This window comes from Canis aureus, chromosome 9 (genome assembly GCF_053574225.1).
Source record: "Canis aureus isolate CA01 chromosome 9, VMU_Caureus_v.1.0, whole genome shotgun sequence".
Taxonomy (NCBI): domain Eukaryota; kingdom Metazoa; phylum Chordata; class Mammalia; order Carnivora; family Canidae; genus Canis; species Canis aureus.
This window is the reverse complement of record NC_135619.1, coordinates 39273574-39293746: the sequence shown is the minus strand read 5'-3', so window position 1 is coordinate 39293746 and position 20173 is coordinate 39273574. Positions and strand designations below refer to the sequence as shown.

At 34.1% G+C, this 20173-nt stretch overlaps 1 protein-coding gene across 6 annotated transcripts in view; it reads right to left on the bottom strand.

Annotated features, from left to right (window-relative positions):
* The window catches only part of MNAT1 (MNAT1 component of CDK activating kinase), a 188283-nt gene that overhangs the window by 24246 nt on the left and 143864 nt on the right, over positions 1-20173 (bottom strand). For 2 of the 6 annotated variants that reach the window (XM_077909535.1, XM_077909536.1), the window contains one exon: positions 8648-8774. The exons of the other annotated variants lie outside the window; for them this stretch is intronic. In XM_077909535.1, coding sequence (XP_077765661.1) covers positions 8648-8774 — 127 coding nt within the window. The remainder of the gene's footprint in view (positions 1-8647; positions 8775-20173) is intronic. 6 annotated transcript variants of the gene reach the window in all.

Sequence of the window (20173 nt, the reverse complement as noted above, 5' to 3'; positions counted from 1 at the left end):
ATATAGAAGCAGCTTTCATTTATTGACTTTAAATAATCCTATGCTTTTCTTCAAAGTCAACTAAGTAATTAATAATATACATAATGCTTTTATAGCTTATCAGAATCTATGTTTTAACAATGAAATCTTTAAGAGACACAAAGTTGTTTCATCATTATAGCTACAAAAAAGTAACTACATTTTAAACTATTTTATTGAGAGTATCCTGGTCAATTATATTGTCCATTCATTAATACAGCTTCCTAAATCATGGGGACGAAGAGATCAAGGGAAAGGGGTCCAGACAGATAAATATTTTTAGATGAGATATAAATTTTCACTTGTTAAATTCATCATGGTTTATTATTTAAAAATCACATAAAATAGTCACACCAAGAACTATATAATATAAAAACCAGAAATAAAACAAAATTTCTGTATATTATGAAACTAACTAAAATACTATAAAATTACTGGTACTTAGTAAGTGCTAAGGCATTTCCTGATACTTTTTTTTAAAAGATTTTATTTATTTATTCATGATAGTCACAGAGAGAGAGAGAGAGACAGGTAGAGACACAGGCAGAGGGAGAAGCAGGCTCCATGCAGGGAGCCCGACGTGGGATTCGATCCCGAGTCTCCAGGATCCCGCCCTGGGCCAAAGGCAGGCGCTAAACCACTGCGCCACCCAGGGATCCCCTGATACTTTTAAAGAAATAATTAAAATTTTAACACTAGGTGGCAGAAGGTTATATTATGTTCTTACTAATAGAATAATTTAAATTATTCAATAGAAGCAATAAATTATAAGTCCAAAACTCACATTAAATTTTTTTTGAAAACCTGAGCATCTCAATCTATTCTAATTTTGACCCTTTTTCACATTTTGTAATGTTGAAGAGACGTGAGAAAGAATAAGGAAGAACTAAATTTAAAGGCTTCCTTTTAGATAACTCATCATAAGGCTATCTAGTCACTGAACCAAAATAAATAATTTAAAAGCTTGATGGTAAGCTTTCTCCTTTGCAGTGACTTTCGAATCTAATACTGCATGCTCTACAGTTTGAAAACAGCAGCATCAGTGAGGACCAAAAATCTGTTATATAGAATATACTGCTTTTTCCTTTCTCCTCCTACTCTGATTTGTCATCTTATTCTTGGCATTTCCTCAACCTTTGTCACTTTCTCTTTTCACCTACTTCTGTTTTGATACTTTTTTGGACCACCTAGTGCATCTGTTGAATGGACAGAATTGTAAACATAAAAATAGCATTTGGGTTTTTATTTTTATTTTTTTTGCTTTGTTTTATTTTTGCTTTGCTTCCCCTCCTCCATGCTATAACATGTACAGAGAAGGAATTTGTGAATTGTCAAAGAAGTGGTGATGATACAACACTGAAGTAAACAAATTTGTATCTTCTTCCTAGGTTCCTTCCTAAAAATAATCAACAAATGAAACCTCCTATCAAAGTATATATTACTTACCAGATTAACAAGTAAAGCACATGATGGCATGCCCATTTTGATTAACCTCTTCCTTGAAATATGATTTTCTTGATCTCTCTCCGTTGATTTTAAAACTCACTTTAATCAAAGAATTATTTTTTTTGTAAGATTTTATTTATTTACTCATGAGAGACAGAGAGAGGCAGAGACATAGGCAGAGAAGCAGGCTCCATGTAAGCAGGCCCAATGCAGGACTCGACTCTGGGACTTCGGGATCACACCCTGAGCCAAAGGCAGACGCTCAGCCACTGAGCCACTCAGGCGTCCCTAATTAAAGAATTTTTACTTATTCTTCATATTTTTGTTCCTACCTTTGGGTACAGCTCTAATTCAAGCACTGTATGACTTCAACACATCATAATCCTTTGAGATTTCAATTTCTTTATCTCTAAAATAATAATTTTGAGAGAAATGATGTCTAAAGCCCCTTTTCTCTATTAAATTCTATGATTCATTCTTTGCCTCCTCCTATTCTCTAAATTTCCTACTAAGAAGTGTGAAATACAAAGATGACTTACCTCCAAGCTACAACAGTATTAATCATAAGATTATTAGTATTCCAATGATAGAGAAGAAAGTTCAAATTCCTCAACCTGACACAATCTAATTCCAACTTTTTTCTACCTCACCTTCCACTATTCTCTTTTCTGCAACCAATTCTGCCTCCAAGCTTCAATACTGACTATTTACCATCTATGCTGCATTGCTTTCCATTAACTTCCTCAGTTTTGCATGCCAAAATCCAACCTATTTCCAGCTGAAATTCTGGGAAAGGCTTTTAAACTTACCTGGATCTCTTCCAAAGAATAGGCACAACATCCACTTTGGAGTCAGACAGTTCTAGGTTTAAATCTCACTTCCAAAGCTCTGTGACTTTGACAAGTTATTTAGCCTCTTTAAGCCCCCTGTCTCCTTATCTATAAAACAGTGATGATATACCTGTACATTATAGGGTTGTTGTGAAATGAATTAACGTAATATAAATGTTTAATATAGTGTCTAGCAAAGAGCAGGTATAATTCAGTATTCCATGTTAAGAATTAGGACTGTATATGCTCAAAATCAGTTCTTTTTCATTCCCCCAATGGATCCCAAGAGTACGCTTTGCTTAACTTTCTATGGTTCTCCTCACTATTTTTTCTTATAGTTACTTTCTTAGGTTATTAATCTATAAGCTCTGAGAGCAGAAACCAGGTCTATTGTCTCTTGGAATTTTTCACAATGTCAAACACATCATGTACCCATAAATGTACTCATAATATTTATTAAAAGAATTAAATACAGGAACATAAAAGAAAATACTACTTCATGATTAAGGGAATAATAACAACACACCTGGAAGTTAACACAAAATAGTTTCCATCTCCTTCAACTAATGCAAAATGATTATCAGTAAGAACCAAAATGCCAACTTTTCATCAATGCCTCAATGTAAATACGTTCTTATACTTTACAAAAAGATTTCAATAATTGCAATTTTTTTTAAAAAGGCACCTGCCTAGAAAGTGGCCACTAACTGTATCACAAATAATTCCTCCTCTTCAGAGGAATATTTTTTGATAGATACAGTGGTCCTAAATGGCTAAAAAAAAGGGGGGGGGGGTCGAGGAAAACACTTACTTAGATGATTTCTGAGATTCATTTAAAATTCACTTAAATTTTCTGCAATATATGATAAACTGTAAGCCTTTAATAAACATTCAGGTGAAAAGCCAGAAAAACAGGGGCGCCTTGGGTGGCTGTTGGTTAAGCATCTCACTCTCGATTTTGGCTCAGGTCGTGATCTCAGGGTTGTGAGATCAAGCTCCGCATCAGGCTCTGTGCTAAGCATAGAGCCTGCTTAAGATTCTCTCTCTCCCTCTCCCTCTGCCCTCCTCTCTTGTTCATTCAGCACACACTCTCAAAAAAAAAAAAAAAAAAAAGATAACAGAAAAGCAGTATACAATTTGATTTTTTCCAAATCAGAACTACATATTCCCATTATATCATAACCTGAGATAATTTGAATTTAATGAGCAGATGCTTAAAGGATTTAAACGTACACTTTATTTTTTAAAGAAGATGACTAATTGCATGGGTATAGCAGTAGCACTAAACAGCAGTGGTGGTGGTGGTGGTGGTGACAACAGCAAGAGCAGTTATCATTTATTAAGGGCTTACTATATGCCTAGTATTTTGTTAAGCCCCTTAACACCCTTATCTCATTTTTCCACACAACTATATCACAGTTATAATTTCAGATGTGAGAAAACTGAGACTTAGGTTAAGCTACTTGTAAAATGTTATATAGCTAATACATAATACAGCAAGGTTTAGAACCTACTAAGCATGGCAACTCCACTGCCTCCCCCAAACCTATATCTGAATTTTATTACCAACTAAAATACAAAAAAGAAAAAATAACTAATAAACACAAATAAAAATGTACTAAGGTATAGAAAATTCTACTTTACCAGAATTTTTTTTAAAGGTTTTATGTTTTTTTTTTAATTTTTTATTTATTTATGATGGTCACAGAGAGAGAGAGAGACAGAGACAGAGACACAGGCAGAGGGAGAAGCAGGCTCCATGCACCGGGAGCCTGATGTGGGATTTGATCCCGGGTCTCCAGGATCGCGCCCTGGGCCAAAGGCAGGCGCCAAACTGCTGCGCCACCCAGGGATCCCTTTACCAGAATTTCTTTCAGAGAAAACACTATCTGTATTTGTTTTACTCTTTGCTTCAAAAGAAACCCTTGATAAACTGGAGAGAAAGGTTGAAACACCGTGCTCCTCCCAAGAGCACTTAAATGTGGGAGAAAGAGTCTCCCACGTCATGGTGAGATAAGGGAAGGCATTTCTGTAGGTAACACAAAAAGAAAGCAAAAGAGAGAAGTGGATCCAACCAAATGACACAAGATTATAGTTGCAGGTAGGTGATACTATCCCTCCTTTTTTAACCCTTAAATCTTCAAGAAAATGTGAGATTTTTTGGGGGGAATCTACAGAAGCAACTTACATCTATATCCAAGGTACCACACAGTGGGACACAGCTTGCTTAAAGGATTATCTCGGCAGAGAACTAGAGCAGGGAGGTAAACAAGGGAAGGCAACAAACTTATGAGGATGGCTGTAAACTGTCAACAGCTATTGAATTGTTCAGATCCATGTTTTAGATGTGACTATGCTTTTTATTTCAGTGACAAAAGACAAGGGGTATCATTTCCTCCTTTCACAACAAAAACTGTCATTAAATAAATAAGTGAGGAATTGTCAATCATTCCCCCTCACCTTTTTTTCTTCACATTGTTTCTCAAATTCTTTGTTTTTTCAGGATTATCATGTCACTTTTTTCATTTGAATTCCTTTTCTTAAAATGGAAGTATTATTAACATACAGTGTTATATCAGTTTCAGGTGTACAATATAATAATGATTCAACAAAATTCCATTCATTATTCAATGCTATTCAAGGTTAAGTATACTTTCAATCCTCTTTTACCTATTTTAGTCCTCCCACCTACCCTCTGGCAACTACCAGTTTATCATGTTCACTTGTTTGGCTTCTTAAATTCCATATATGAATGAAATGATATAGTATTTGTCTTTTGCTGAGTGACTTAATTTCACTTAGCATTATACTCTCTAGGTCTATTCCTGTTGTTTAGAATGGCAAAATTTATTCTTTCTTAGGGTTGAATAATATTCCATTGCATGTGTGTGCGCACATACACACACACATCTTCTCTGTCCATTTATCTATGGATAGGCACTTGGGTTTCTTCCATATCTTGGCTATTGTAAATGATGCTGAAATACACACAAGGGTGCATATATCTTTTCAAATTAGTGTCTTCATTTTCTTTGGGTAAACACCCACTAGTGGAATTACTGGATCTTATGTTCCTTAAATTCTTCTTACTTACGATTTCTCCATTGTTTTGTTAAGAGCACAAATGAAATCATTGTGACAAAACTTCTTACCTGCCACTTTGTCTATTTTAAAACATTAAAAAACCATAGCAGTTTTCCTCAAAGATAAACTACATATTTCAATAATTAGAAAACAAATGCTGACATTTAACCCCAAAACTATAAGGAAGAATGGCAATATAACCATTTATCATGGAGTTCTTATCTTTAATTGATCAAATGGAGGGGAGGGGGTGGGCGGTGGAAAACTCAATAGATCTAAAAACAATATACCTAGGGGCACCTGGGTGGCTCAGTGGTTGAGCATCTGCCTTTAGCTCAGGTCATGATCCCAGGGTCCTGGGATCGAGTGCCGCATCAGGTTCTCCAAAGGGAGCCTGCTTCTCCCTCTGCCTATGTCTCTGCCTCTTTCTGTGTGTCTCTCATGAAAAAACAAATAAATAATAAAAACATACCTAATAGAGAGTCCAAGGGACTAGACTTTCCTACCTTGTATTTTCATATCCTGTCAGTAATTCTAAGGTCTTGGATATATTGTCTCATTTAGTCAAAACAACCTCAAAGCAACCATATAAGGTAGGTGCTATTATTATATCCATTTTACAAAGGAGGAAACAAAGACATAGAATGATTAAGTAACTTGTCCAGGTCAATAAATCAAGCAAAAACACAGTCAAGATTTAAACCCAGGCAATTTAACTCCAAAAACCCTTCTCACACAACTCCTATACTATACTGCATCTTATTATTATTTACAGTGATTTATGTATCTTCAAAGATTTATTTTTAAGATTACTATTATATTTATTACATCCAATTTTTGGAAAATAGACAAGATAATGTTTGAAATTGTGATACAAAATCACAAATATTCAACTACTCAGAAATGAGCACCACCTCTGAACATGGGTTTCAAAATGGTAAGTGCTAGAGCACAGGATCAGAAATAGTTAAACAATAACTGTGGAGTGTGCTTAACTGTCTTGGGAATTAATGTCAATAGAGTATACTAAGATTCCTAAGTGACATTAAATAGAAGTTTTATATATGCATATAACAGTAAATCCCCTAAAATTAATGTTCTAAACGGGTAAACTAAAATATATCTAGTATTTAAAGAAGAATGAAAAGTAAAAAACAAATAGCTGAAATACCCGCACACTTTTCCTATGACACCTTGAATTATAGTAATCATTATCCAACTATATCTCTAAAGGCAAAAAAAAAAACCTTCAAATTTTCTAAAAATGGTAACTTCTTAAAAATGAAATGAAATGTTATACTAAGTGGAATTGCATTTCTGGGATGCAAACCAATTTATGATGAACCAACACTGAACACTTATGGCATAATTTAAGGCTGCTGTAGCTTTGTAAGGAAAAAGAAAAACTAAATATTATTCTCTTAAAAAGTGTTTTATACAAAAAAAAAAGAAACACATTTTAAGAAATATGAATAAGAAACTGATTTGTCAGTCTAATTTTAGACTGCACTTAACATAAGAAAAAAAGTAATAGGACTTTAATAACGCTTGTTTGAGAGAAGTCATTTCCTGTTAAGTCATAATACATTCCTGATGTCATTGGGTGGCAAAGTATGAGTACTAAAAGAAAGTGTCTACATGCTTTTGATAAGAAAACTTCATTTTTCCCATGTGCAACTGGAACCAATATCATGCCAATTTCAAAGTATCTGTCTTCATAAGGCTACAAAGCAGGAAGCAAAATGAGTAATACAGTTGAGTCCATACAATGAAAAGGATTCTCTATCATTTTTTTCTCTTTGGTATCACCTATCAAATAAGTTATGGAAACCAAAACTAGAATTAAAAATGAATGGTAATACCATGTGCAACAACATGGATGGACCTAGAGGTTTTTATGCTAAGTGAAATAAGAAGGTGAAAGACAAACATGATTTCACTTACATGTAGACTCTAAAAGACAAAACAAAAACCAAAGGCAGAAACAGACCCATAAATACAGAGAACAAACTGATGGTCACCAGAGAGAAAGTGAGGGGATGGGCAACATGGATGAGGGAACTGGAGGTACAGGCTTCCAGTTATGGAATGAAAAGTCACTGGGATGAAAGCCCTGGCACAGGTAATACAGTTAATGATACTGTAATAGCACTGTATGGTGACAGATGGTAACTATACCCTTGTAGTGAGCATAACACAACCTATAGAATTGTCAAATCACTACACTGTACACACCTGAAACTAATGTAACATTGTATGAACTATATTTCAATTCAGAAAAAGGTTTTAAAAAATGAATGGCAAATAATCCACTGATGATCAGAAAAGTAACATTAACATAATGGTATCTAATACTGAGAGGTTCAGCTTGTTTTAAATAAATGAAGCATATGTTTTAAACACTAACATAAAGTTATACAGGTAGAAAAATATCAAATTATTGAAAGAGATCATTCAGGATATATACCTGATAGGGACTGGCTTTAGCCACCCAGTAAAGATAGTATTGTTTTCCACATATTAAGAAAATAGAAGTATAGGGTAGAGAGCAGGTTAAGAACATTAACCTGATACAATAAAATACTGTGTGCCACTGACTGTGTATTTTACAAAAATGACATAATTGTATCTTAGATTACAAACAAACATAACTAAATAGAATGATAAACCCAGTCAATCTTTGAAAGAGCTTTTGCTCCTGAGACAGATCATCAGCTGCAGAATAAAGATGAAGAGAAAAAGAAAAAAAAAGGCAAATATTTAAGTACAAGCTATCCTATAGACACAAAGAGCATGCTTATTCCCAAAACCACTGAACAAAAGATGTAAATAGTTGTGTAAATTTAAAGTTAGCTGGGTATCTAAGGGAGTACATAATTCACCATTATTTTTTAAAACGGACTTTCAGAATGTTTAAAAATCTTTTACCCTGACAACTAAGCAGTTCTTCTCAGACTATAATAGCAACTCAACAGCTGTAATATATGCCTTAAATTATATATTCATAAAAAATATATATTTTTATGTATATATACATATTATGGACTTTAATGTAGGTAGTAGTATTCACCCAAACTAACTAAATCATAAATATTAAAGGTTTCAGCATTACTAAATAAAAAATTTAGGTCTACAAGATCTACAGACAGATTTTTAAAATAAAGGACACTAACACAAAAATCAGAGATATATCATGAAAACAAAATTTTAAGTTACACTCAATAATACAACAGGCTTTGTTAAGCCAGAAGTTTTTACAGTCTACCTACTTTTATCCAGCCCAGCAGCTGTGGCAAGTGGTGGTGGTGAATCAGAAGGAAGTGGCAGCTGCACAGACTCTCTGGCAACAGAATAATGCAGTCCCTGTCTTTCTCTGACTTCTCTTCTTGGGCCTCCCTTGACACAGCAGGCAACAAGAGCGAGCAGTGAGAATAAAGCCTGAAGCAGCTGCCTTAACATTCTGATGCTTGCTGTAGCTCTCACACATAAAGACTTGTGTCCAAGTGTCATACTCTATAGGCCATGCAAAACTCTGAAGGAGGCCTTCTCTCTATGAAAGTCATCACAGAGTTGGACTGGCATCTAAGCCAAAAACCTTGGCATTTTCGTAGACTGTTTCTTACTTTCCATATGAAGTCAGCTGCCAAATCCTATTAATTCTATCCCTAAATCTCTCTTGAATTCATTCTCTTAACTCCATCCTCACTGTTTAGACTTCTCTATTTTGGCCTTTTTTAAAATTTCAAGCTATTCAAATACATCATTCATACTGCTGCCTTGAGAAGTATTTTTAAATATAAATCCAAATATGTCGCCTATTAAAAGTTCAACAGCTCCTAATTACTAAAAGTGTATATGGTCCAGGGGTACCTGGCTGGCTCAGTCAGTAGCAGATCATGCAACTCTTGATCTTTGGAGTATGAGTTCAAACCTCATGTTGCGTGTAGTTTGCTTAAAAATAGTATCTTAAAAAAAAGGTATATGGTCCAAAATCCAGATAGAGAAAACAGAAAAACAGTGGTTTTTCAACCTTGATTTAAGATACACAGAAGTAAATGGGAAGTAAAGAAGGAAGTAGAGAAAATGAGTATTATCTAAAATATTTAATATGGCAAATAAGACTCTTTATGCTCTGTAATCCTAACCAGTTTCTTGTCACTCTTTGTTACAAACCCTGTGTTCTAGTAAGACTCAACGACTTATATTTCTATCAAAGGTACCATGTTCTTTCAAATCTCTCTCCTCCAACAGAATGGTATATGTATGCTACTGGCAGACTCAAATTTATCCTTTAAAATGGAGCTGAAATTCCATCACCTCCATGAAGCTTTCCTTGACCCTATCCCAAATAATAATATACTTGTTTATATGGCAGTCTCCATCTCCAGATGTCAGCTCTTGAGAGAGGAACCAGGGATGACTGGTATCCATACTTTAAGCACCCAGCACAATTATATACATTTCCGAAAGAAGAATCATCTTGGCCCCCATCTTGACCCCACTATCATGCCTCTCTCTCTTATAGCTCTCAAATTCTCTTCGATCTAAAAAGTTATTTCATGGAAAGATGATTCAGATGATTTTATAGGAAAGTTGTATCAAGAACATTGTTATGCTATTGAGACTGTTTCAGAACACAGAAAAAAGTTTATGAAGCAGACAAAAGATTGACCTGAAAACCATGAAAATACCTCCTACAACAATGTTTAGGATTATAGATTGAAGATCTTCAAGAAAACACTACCAATTTGTATAGTGTTATTTAATACACAGTATTAATCATGTGGTTTAAGTAGTGTGTAGTTTAATACTAAACAGTATTATATTACAGAAGCAATAAAAAAGTAAATAAAAATTTAAAAATAAAAAGCCATTTCAGAAACACCTGAGCCTTCAAGGCACTGTGAGATGAGGTAAAATGGGGTTCGGGGAGGTAAAAAACAAAAATGAGTAAGAAATTATTCCCAGATTTAGAAGAACTTACAATCTAGAGGAAAAAAATGACAAAAAGATAAAGAAGAAAGATGAATCTTTAGTAATAAGGATTTTGAAGGAAGATGTCTTTAAGTAAGTACTCTGGAACTAACCGATAGTAGCATCTGTAAATACAGCCAAAACTAAACATTGCCTCAATGACCCCTAATTTTTAACCTGGAAAAGCTATTAAGGGAGCCAGTTTTCCTTTACCAACGCATATTATATTTTTCTGACCTCTGAATGCAAATATCTTGAGTTTGAAGACTGAAACAAAATTTAAACCTTTCTGTATTAGAAGGTTAGGTGTTTGAGGTTGAAAGAAGCTGGTTCCTGTCAAAATGTTTCCTAGCCTAGGAATCAGAGACCCTCTTGGGTCTAAAACAATAATAATAAATATTTACTTCAGGGCTTAATTATAAATTGAGAGTAAAGATGTAAAATGTTTCCTTACAGTTTTCACATTTAAAATCAAACATTCCTCAAAAAATAAAATAAAATAAAATAAAATAAAATAAAATAAAATAAAATAAAATAAAATAAAATAAAATAAATAAAAAAAAACATTCCTCAAGCTTAATATATACCTCTAACACTCACTATTACTATTCCAGATAGGCCCAAAGCTAAAATGTAATTCAAAGAAAAGACAACATTCCTTAAGTCAAGAAAAAGTTCAGGACTCAGTAGTCACATACCTTTGCTTACAGTAAGAATTACTGCAGATGATATGCAAAACACGTGGCTTTAAAGGAAATTCAATGGGGAAAGAATAATTTTTCAATAAATGGTATTGGAACAATTGGGTAGCTGTGCAAAAAACATATCTCACACCATTACAAAAACATTAACTTGGCATAGATCAGAGGCCTAAATGTAAATATTAAAACTATAAAAACTTTTAGAGGAAAACACAGGAGGAAATCTTCATGGCCTTCAGGTAGCCAAAATTGTCTTAGGACACCAAAGGCACGTTCCATGAAAGAAAAAAAATGGTAAGATAGACTTGATAAAAATTCAACTATATTTATGTTTCAAAAGACATCAATAAAAACATGAAAAAAACCACACTCTGGGAAAAAATATTGACAAGTTATGATTCTAGCAAAGAACTGATATCAGAATATATAAATAACTCATAACTTAATAAGACAATGACCAGATTTTAAAATAGGCAATTGATCTGGACAGCTCAACAAAAAAGATATTTGAATGGTTAATAAGGATAAAAAAAGATGTTCAACATCACTAGTCATCAGGAAAATGCAAATTAAATATGCATTGGGATACTATCTTTTACCCACTAAAATGGTTACAATCAAAATGAGAGGTAATAGTGGGGCACTTGAGCGGCTCAGTCAGTTAAGTGTCCAACTCTTGATTTTGGCTCAGGACATGATCTCAGGGTCCTGAGATGCAGCCTCAAATCAGGCTCTGTGCTCAGCAGGGAGTCTGCTTAAGGTTCTCTCTCTCCCTCTGCCCCTTCCCCTGCTTGTGCATATGTTCTATATCTCCCCGCCTCCCTAATAAATAAATAAACTATTTTTTAAAAATGATAGGTAATACTAACTTTGGACCATGCTTCCACCAGGGGAAAAGGTAAGTTTCTTAGAAATTTATTCTATTTAGGGGATTGGAAACATTCTGCAGCTTTTCAAAAGCTAAACAGAAGCCCACTCACCTCTTCCTGACTTCTATCCTCACCCTATGCACGTATGCTGCTAAGGATATGGAAAAATAGGAACTCTCATGCTAGTGGGAAGGTTAAATGTTACAGCCACCTTGGACAACAGTTCCTATACCTACTCCTAGGTATATACCCAAGAGAAAGAAATCATATGTCCATATAAGGATTTACATATGAATGTTCATAGCAGCATTATTCATAATGCCACAAATTCAGAAACAACTCGAAGCCCATCAACTTATGAATAGATAAGGTAGATAATAGTTAGATAAAATGTCATATATCCATACAATGGAATATTATTCAGCAACAAAGAGAAATGAGATATCAATATATGCTACAAAAACATGAAAGAAGCAAGACACAAAAGACCACATATTATATGATTACATTTACATGAAATGTCTAGATAGGCAAATCTATTGAGACAAAGAAGAGGTGAAAATGGTTGCCCATGTCTGGGAATGGGAAATGGGGATTAACTGTAAACGGACATGATGAATCTTTTGTGGATGAAAGAAAAGTTCTAACATTGGAATGTGGTCAGATTCAGTACATAATAAAAATGCTCAAAAAGAAAGAATTTTTTTTCTCTTTCTTCTGAACTCTCTAGACTTATCATAGTACTTTTCATTTGCCATTTAACATTGGGCTCCTTGGGGCAGCCTGGGTGGCTCAGCAGTTTAGTGCTGTATACAGTCCAGGGTGTGATCCTGGAGACCTGGGATCGAGTCCCACATCGGGCTTCCTGCATGGAGCCTGCTTCTCCCTCTGCCTGTGTGTCTCTGCCTCTCTCTCTCTCTCTCTCTCTCTGTGTCTCTCATGAATAAATAAATAAAATCTTTAAAAAAAAAAAAAAAAAAAAAAAAACATTGGGCTCCTTGAGGCATGAGGATACTCACAAAGAACAGACCCTCCCCACATGCAGGGCACATACATCCAATCCTGACCTTCCCTGTAACCACAGCTCTGCTGGTGGCAGGAGCAGCAGGAAATGAGCAGGGGCAAGGAGTAAGTGGCCTAGAATATTTTGCAGATAGGCAGGTAGATGCATGTGGCTCCAAGCCCACTAAAATATGTTCCATTAAAAAAAAATTAAAATAAGAATAAAAAATAAAACATGTTCCACTGTTCCGTCAGACTTTACTTACAAAACACAAATTCAAAGATAAAATTAAGAATTTCAAGATGGTGACCACAAAGCACTGAACTTCAAGTACAGGGCCTCTTTCAGAACATGGGACTACAATGGTCATACATACCTGAATCAGGACTTAATTGTAGTGATGGCAGCATAACTTGGTAAATTTACCAAAATTCCTTGAGTCATACACTTAAAATGGGTGAACTCTACAATATGTAAATTATACATCAGTGTGGGATTTTTTTTAATGGCTTTAAGAATTTACCAATTTGGGTAAAGCATCATGAGAGTGCAGGACATATAGGCCTTTATGTCTAGGCCTAAGTGAGTAAACCAGCCTGAGATCCTTTTCTAGAGCCAAGCAAAGGATACCCTCTGATAAAAAAAAAAAAATTGTGTCTCAGAAAGCTCCATGTCAGGTCAGAAGATAAGGTTCTCTTTTTGAATATGTAAATTGGCAACTCTGTAGATAGAACAGGGGTAATTTCTGAGGTAATGAGTTTATCTCATAACTGGAAATAATACTTCTTAGATGCTAGGGGTTTCTAAACAAAGAGTAAGGCCAAATGAATAGCACTGTGTTTAAAGTCCACAATTAAGACTGAATCTCCATTGGGGTGCCTGGGTGGCTGAGTTGGTGAGCGTCCAACTCTCGATCTCATCAGACTTGATTTCAGCTCAAGTCATGATCTCAGGGTTTTGAGATTGAGCCCTACAACAGGCCAGGTGCTCAGCAGAGTCTGCTTGCCCCTACCCTGACCCCCCCCCCTCACTTGCTCATGCATCTTTAAATAAATACATACATAACATACTTTTAAAAAGACTGAATCTCCATCAAAAGAGCTCTTACAGTGGGCAATTCCAAGTGCTGAATGGTTTCTGACTGAGCCTACTCTGACTCAATGAACCAGAGGCCTATACCTCTATGCTAGAATTTGATAACCTAAGTAATAACCTAAGGGCTCTTAAAAGACCTCACATTCTGCCAAAACACATACCTAAAATTACAGGTAAAACAGGATTGAGGCAGTTCACCCAAAACCTATGCAAAATTCATAATCATAGCACTAACAAAGACATTAATAATCCTCCTGTAAGTATTGGCATAGTTTATTTTATAAAAGGTTGGTTAAGTTCCAAACAAATAGATAATACAGTAAATATACCTTTTAGGATAAAGGAAGAAAAAAGTAAATGTAATTTGATGGGAAAAGTTGTGAGAAAGGGGTAAGGCTGCCAAATTATGAAAACAAGGGCAAGGGACGCCTGGGTGGCTCAGTGGTTGGGCATCTGCCTTTGGCTCAGGGCATGATCCTGGGGACCTAAGATTGAGTCCTGCATCGGGCTCCCCACAGGGAGCCTGCTTCTCCCTCTGCCTATGACTTTGCTTCTATCTCTCATGAATAAATAAATAAAATCTTTAAAAAGAAAAAGAAAGAAAACAAGGGCAACATGCACAAAAATTGGAAAGAACTCCAAAAAATAGCACTTCCAAGAGAGAGTGCATGGCAAAACTAAGCCAAAAAGAAGAACACAGTGAGAATGGGCATCCTATATAGTACTCTATTCATTCTTCTGTTGCTTGCTGCATGCATTCATCTATGTTAATGTATCTGTATATCTGAGTTCAGCTGCTATTACTAGGTAACATAACACATTTATCTACTGGGAAAAATCAGGTGTGAACCAAATCATGTGTGTCTCTCATATTTTATAGATATCATTCCCCTATTTACCATTCACATGAGTTAATCTGTATTATAGATATGAATGGGTTCTAGAAACAGGGGATGTAATAGGACAGACTGTATTTGATCTAATGCCTGCTTCAACTTGTTTACCAGTTGTTAACTCTTTCCCTGGTTTGCTTTATCCAAGATCCCCAATGCTGGACAGCTTTTAGTGATCATATCTGTAGAACAACTTTCAGATAATTTTTCTCTCTACGCATTCAGCATTTTGTTTTAGAGAGTTGGGGGTGAGGGTGGTGTCTTTCAGGATGGTTTTACAAGACAGCAAAGAGATTTACTATATATCCTTATTTCTTCATTTAAAAAGTAGATAAATGAATACAGTAGTCCCCCCCCTTATCCAGGGGAGATGCCTAGAATCACAGATAATACCAAACCCTATATATACGTTTTTCCTATATATACATATGATAAAGTTTAATTTACAAATTAGGCACACTAAGAGATTAACAAAAACTAATGATATAGAACAATTATAATATATTGTAATAAAAGTTATGCCAATGCATCCTCTCTCTCAAAACATCTTACTGTACTACACTCACCCTTCTTCTTGTGATTACTTAAGATAAAATGCCTACATGATCAGATGAAATGAGGCAGATGACAGGCATTGTGCCATAGCATTAGGCTACTATTGACCTTCTGAGGATAAGTCATAAGGAAGATCATCTGCATGCACATTGTGGTTGACTTTGGGTAACTGAAACTAAGGAAAGCAAGACTGTGGATTGGAGTGAGGAGGGGTATTGCTACTGTACTTCATTTTATTCTTACACTGGAAAACAATCTTAATTTTTCTTACTATAACACTAATAGAAAAAATATACTTTCCACCATAATCCAAAAACTAACACTGTTTTGCTATTTTCAAGGCATGGAATATAATAATAAAAAAAAAACAGGTACTGAATTTGAACAGCTCTTTAACAGTGGCAGAAGCTTAGTAATGTAACTTTTTATGCAAATCATACATTCTATTGATATGTGACATACCAATAAAGTAAAATGGTAATATCTCTCCAAATTAAAAAAAAAAAAAAAGAACTCTTACTGCTTTGGAAATTTCATTATAGTTACAAATATTGACAAATGTTTTTAACTTAGAAAAATCTACTGGTCAAACAAGTTTTCATCATAAAAAAATGCAAACTGCTGAGCCAACGAAAGGTAAAATACTTGTTTCCTGAAACAAGCTTTTCTGTTTTACTTTTAATATTTCTTCTGGCTCTTTTAAAGTGGTGGTCATTATATTTATTAATGTTCATGTGCCAGATGTTAAAAAGCCATTTAGCCTTAAATGGGCCTTAAAAACACGCCTATCCTTCAATCCCGGGATTTTACTAATGAAATAATAAGGAATGTTACGCAAAAATTTGGCAACAATCTATTTATAAAAACAACCTAAATATCTAATATGGAACTGCTTAAATAAATTATGATATGTAATACTTTAAATGATGCTATGGATAAATATGGAAAGATAGTTTCAACACAGTAAGTTAAAAGAGATAACAAAATAACACAGCAAGCATATGTGTTTTTATAAAATATACACTATACATGAAATATAGGAAAAGGTCTAGAAAGCTATTTACCATCGCTAAACCAGTGGTTTTCAAAGTGTGGTTCCCCAATCAACAGCATCAGCATCTCTTGGGAACCTGTTAGATATGAAAATTCTGGGGGCACATGGGTGGCTCAGTTGGTTAAGCATTTTGACTTTTGATTTCAGCTTAGGTCATCATCTCAGGGGCTCAGGTCATGATCTCACGGTCATGATATCAAGCCCCACATTGGGCTCTATGCTCAGCAAGGAGTCTCCTAGAGACTCTCTCCCTCTCCCTCTCCCTCTCCTCCCGCTCTTGCATGCTCATGGGCGCTCTCTCGGTCTCTCTCTCTCTCAAATAAATAAACAAATTTTAAAAAAAAAAGATATAAAAATTCTGGGGCCCCACATCAGTCCTACTAAATCAGAAAAGTGTTTTAGTAAACCCTCATAGTGATTCTGAATACCAAAGTTGAGAATCACTATTCCAGATTCCTTATTAGAATCAGGATCCCTTTGAGACTCTGCTGACAATTATGAACTTTCAGAAAAGTGCACATTTGGAATGCTCAATTTCATACATAATTCAGAGACAAACAAAGCAGAAGGTATCTGTAGTGGTATAATACTATCTCCCCAATGGAGGATATTTATTGAGCCCTAGGACTCTACCTACAACAAAAAACACATACATAACTGCATATAAGTTGCCAAAACTAAACTGAGAAAAATGAAGGAACCAGAAAACTGTAAACCAAACCCTCGAGTCTGGCACACCAGTATTTCTTCTGGTTTGTCTTCACTTACTCAGATTCCAAGGCTGACATAAAATCTCCTGGGTTTAACTTTCCAAACTTCTGAACTTTATTGAGTTTACAGGTTGAACTTGTGCCCTTTGCAATGGAGAATTCTCACATGATCACTATTCCATTTGACTATCAATCTGTACTTCCTGGCCTTAAGAGAAAAACTTTCAAAGCTTAAAAAAATTTTTTTCTAATTTCTGAACAATGTGAATGTTTTAAAAACAAAGAGGCATAGAACTCACATGTCCTAGGATTTAAGCAGATCCCTGATTTCCTTTAACTTATAAGAAGTAGTAACATCGAACTACACAGACTTCAAATTATAGCTTCATAAGAAAATAAAGGCTACAAATTAAAAGATTTAATTAGGCAATCAGTAATCATCTCTTAATTGTATTCTTCAAAATCAGTTGCAGGTTTCTGTGATAACATATGCATCTCCTATGATAATGAAGTTTAACCATAAAAAAAATTAATGTTATTCTAAGAAAAAAATTCCAAGTCTTTTTTTTTTTAAACACTATATGCACACCTGCTATTCTCCTATCAATCCAAGCAGGAAACTATTTCTCCTCTACATCACGAGCAATAGAAAAGTACTTATTAAAACATTAATCACAGTCCATTATATTCTGACTCACTGCCAAAAGTTCCCATTACATCACTGAAAATATCTATTAACCCAAACCTGCTTCTGACAAGTTACAGGAGTGCAGTGTTTAGAATTTAGTAATGTAAGTCAGTTTAAAAAGAACAGTTACACAATTGATTTTGCAGTGGCAGCAAAAATAATTTTTTTTCGACATTTACTACCAATACGTTGATTTAACTGGTGTTTCTACTGTAAAATTATTTAAAAATTATTTCAAATTTCACCTAGCATTATTAAACACATTTACTATGAAAGTATTAAATACAGGTGACTGGTTAAAGAATTTCAAAATGTGCTGAATATACCACTGTATGTAAAACTATATTGTCTTGTGTAAATATGGGCCTTGTTTAGAGCCATGTCTCACAGGAAATTGTAGCAAATGAAAACCATCCCTGTTTTTCCACTCCCACTCTTTTAGGATTTATGTTTTTACATTTAAAACCAGTTATACAGAGGAAAAAAAAAACCAACATGGCAACATTACCTTCAAATCAGTATAAAGACTATTTTGAGCATTCTTATCATGTTAAAATAACTGAATTTTAGTAGAACCAAAGCTTAAATATATTTTGAGTCTATATCGGCAAAACCAACTATCTGGTTTTCACTTGTTGAATATTTGTTTGAGGAGTGCTGACATGGGCTTCTTCCAAACCAAGAGGAAAGGAATCAATATTAAGATGATAAAATGCTAAGAAAAAAGCATAAGGGATTTGAGTCATTATCTTCCACAAGGACAGAGATCATTGATGGCTTATTATGATTTGCATACTGAAGAAAAAAAAAAAAGACCCAGTAACTCAATGGTAGAAACATGAGTAATTTTTCTGTTTACTTATATCTTAAAATTTTTTCTATAAAGAACATACATTACCTATATAGGAGAAAACTTAATGAGTTTATTTAATAGAAGCTCTTAAGAAAGCTGTATGTGACTCCAAATGACTAGAAAAGATTCTTAGAACACAAAAAGCTTACTTTGCTTAGCATATTATATTGTATACATTTTCTTTCAGATTTAAATTTTTATAGTCTCTATTCTTTCTGAAAATAGGAATGAATGACAATTTCCAAAGCTTATATACAATCTAATGTTTCTTATACTTGGTGCTTAATTTAGTTATTAGAAAATTCATGGCAGAAGGATTTAGAGAAATTAAAAGCATGTATTATATCTTAGTTAATAAAAAGACAGAAAAAGAAAACAGACCTAGATTACAATCACAGAACATGTTAACTATAAATTAGAGGGTTCTTTAACCCAAGAACCAACATGTTTTATATTTGAAAGGTTAAAAGAGTCACCAAGCTACACATGTCTCATAATTTCCTAACAACTCAATCTCCAGATCATTTTTTCTTTTTTTTGAAGGAAATACAATTTCCTCATATCTAAAGAAAAATGTGTTATCTTTACTTGAAATTGGTTTTTAAGAAAATATTAATCTTTCAGGACACACTTCAAAATGGTTAACCTGAATGCTAGCCTGTGATCCTGAGTTCCCATCAAAAAAAATGAAGAATTAGTAAGTGACCGCACACTTTACAATACTTTCACAATTAATGGTCTAGCCAACATATCATTAAAAGACTCTTTTCTTGCTGATGTTTTTAAAGACCCTGACTTCATATAAGCACAGACATATTATCTTCAATGTGAATATAAATATTTAAGTGATTAATTTAAGTTCTACATTTTATTACTAAAATCATTATTTACAAAATTCAAAGTTGCCTCTAAAAACACTTAATATTTTTCATTAAGGCTTCTTTAGAACAAATACAAGCAAAAAATAAATGACAAAAACCTACTAGCACAGTCATTTTATTTTACTTCTTCCCTAAGTCTTTAACAAGCATTCCTTGAATACTACCTGCCATATAACATTGACCAGAAAATAATTCTCATTGGTATGGTATGTGTAAATTAGAATTTTAGTATTTATCTATAAACTTGGATAAAAAACAAACTCTAGGGTATGATTATCCTTAGTTATCTTCAGAAATCATTATATTTAATAAACAGTAAAAACTGTAGTAATAGACACAGTACTTATATTAAAAGTAAAACTTCACTCTGAAAAAAAAACTAACAATACAGATCATGCAGAATCATTAAATGACTTAGGATATATAATTTGACAATTGTTTTTATATTAAAGTATCTCCGGCCTGAAAATGCCATTTGAAAATCATAATGAGAAAGAAAAACAAAATCCATCAACAAAA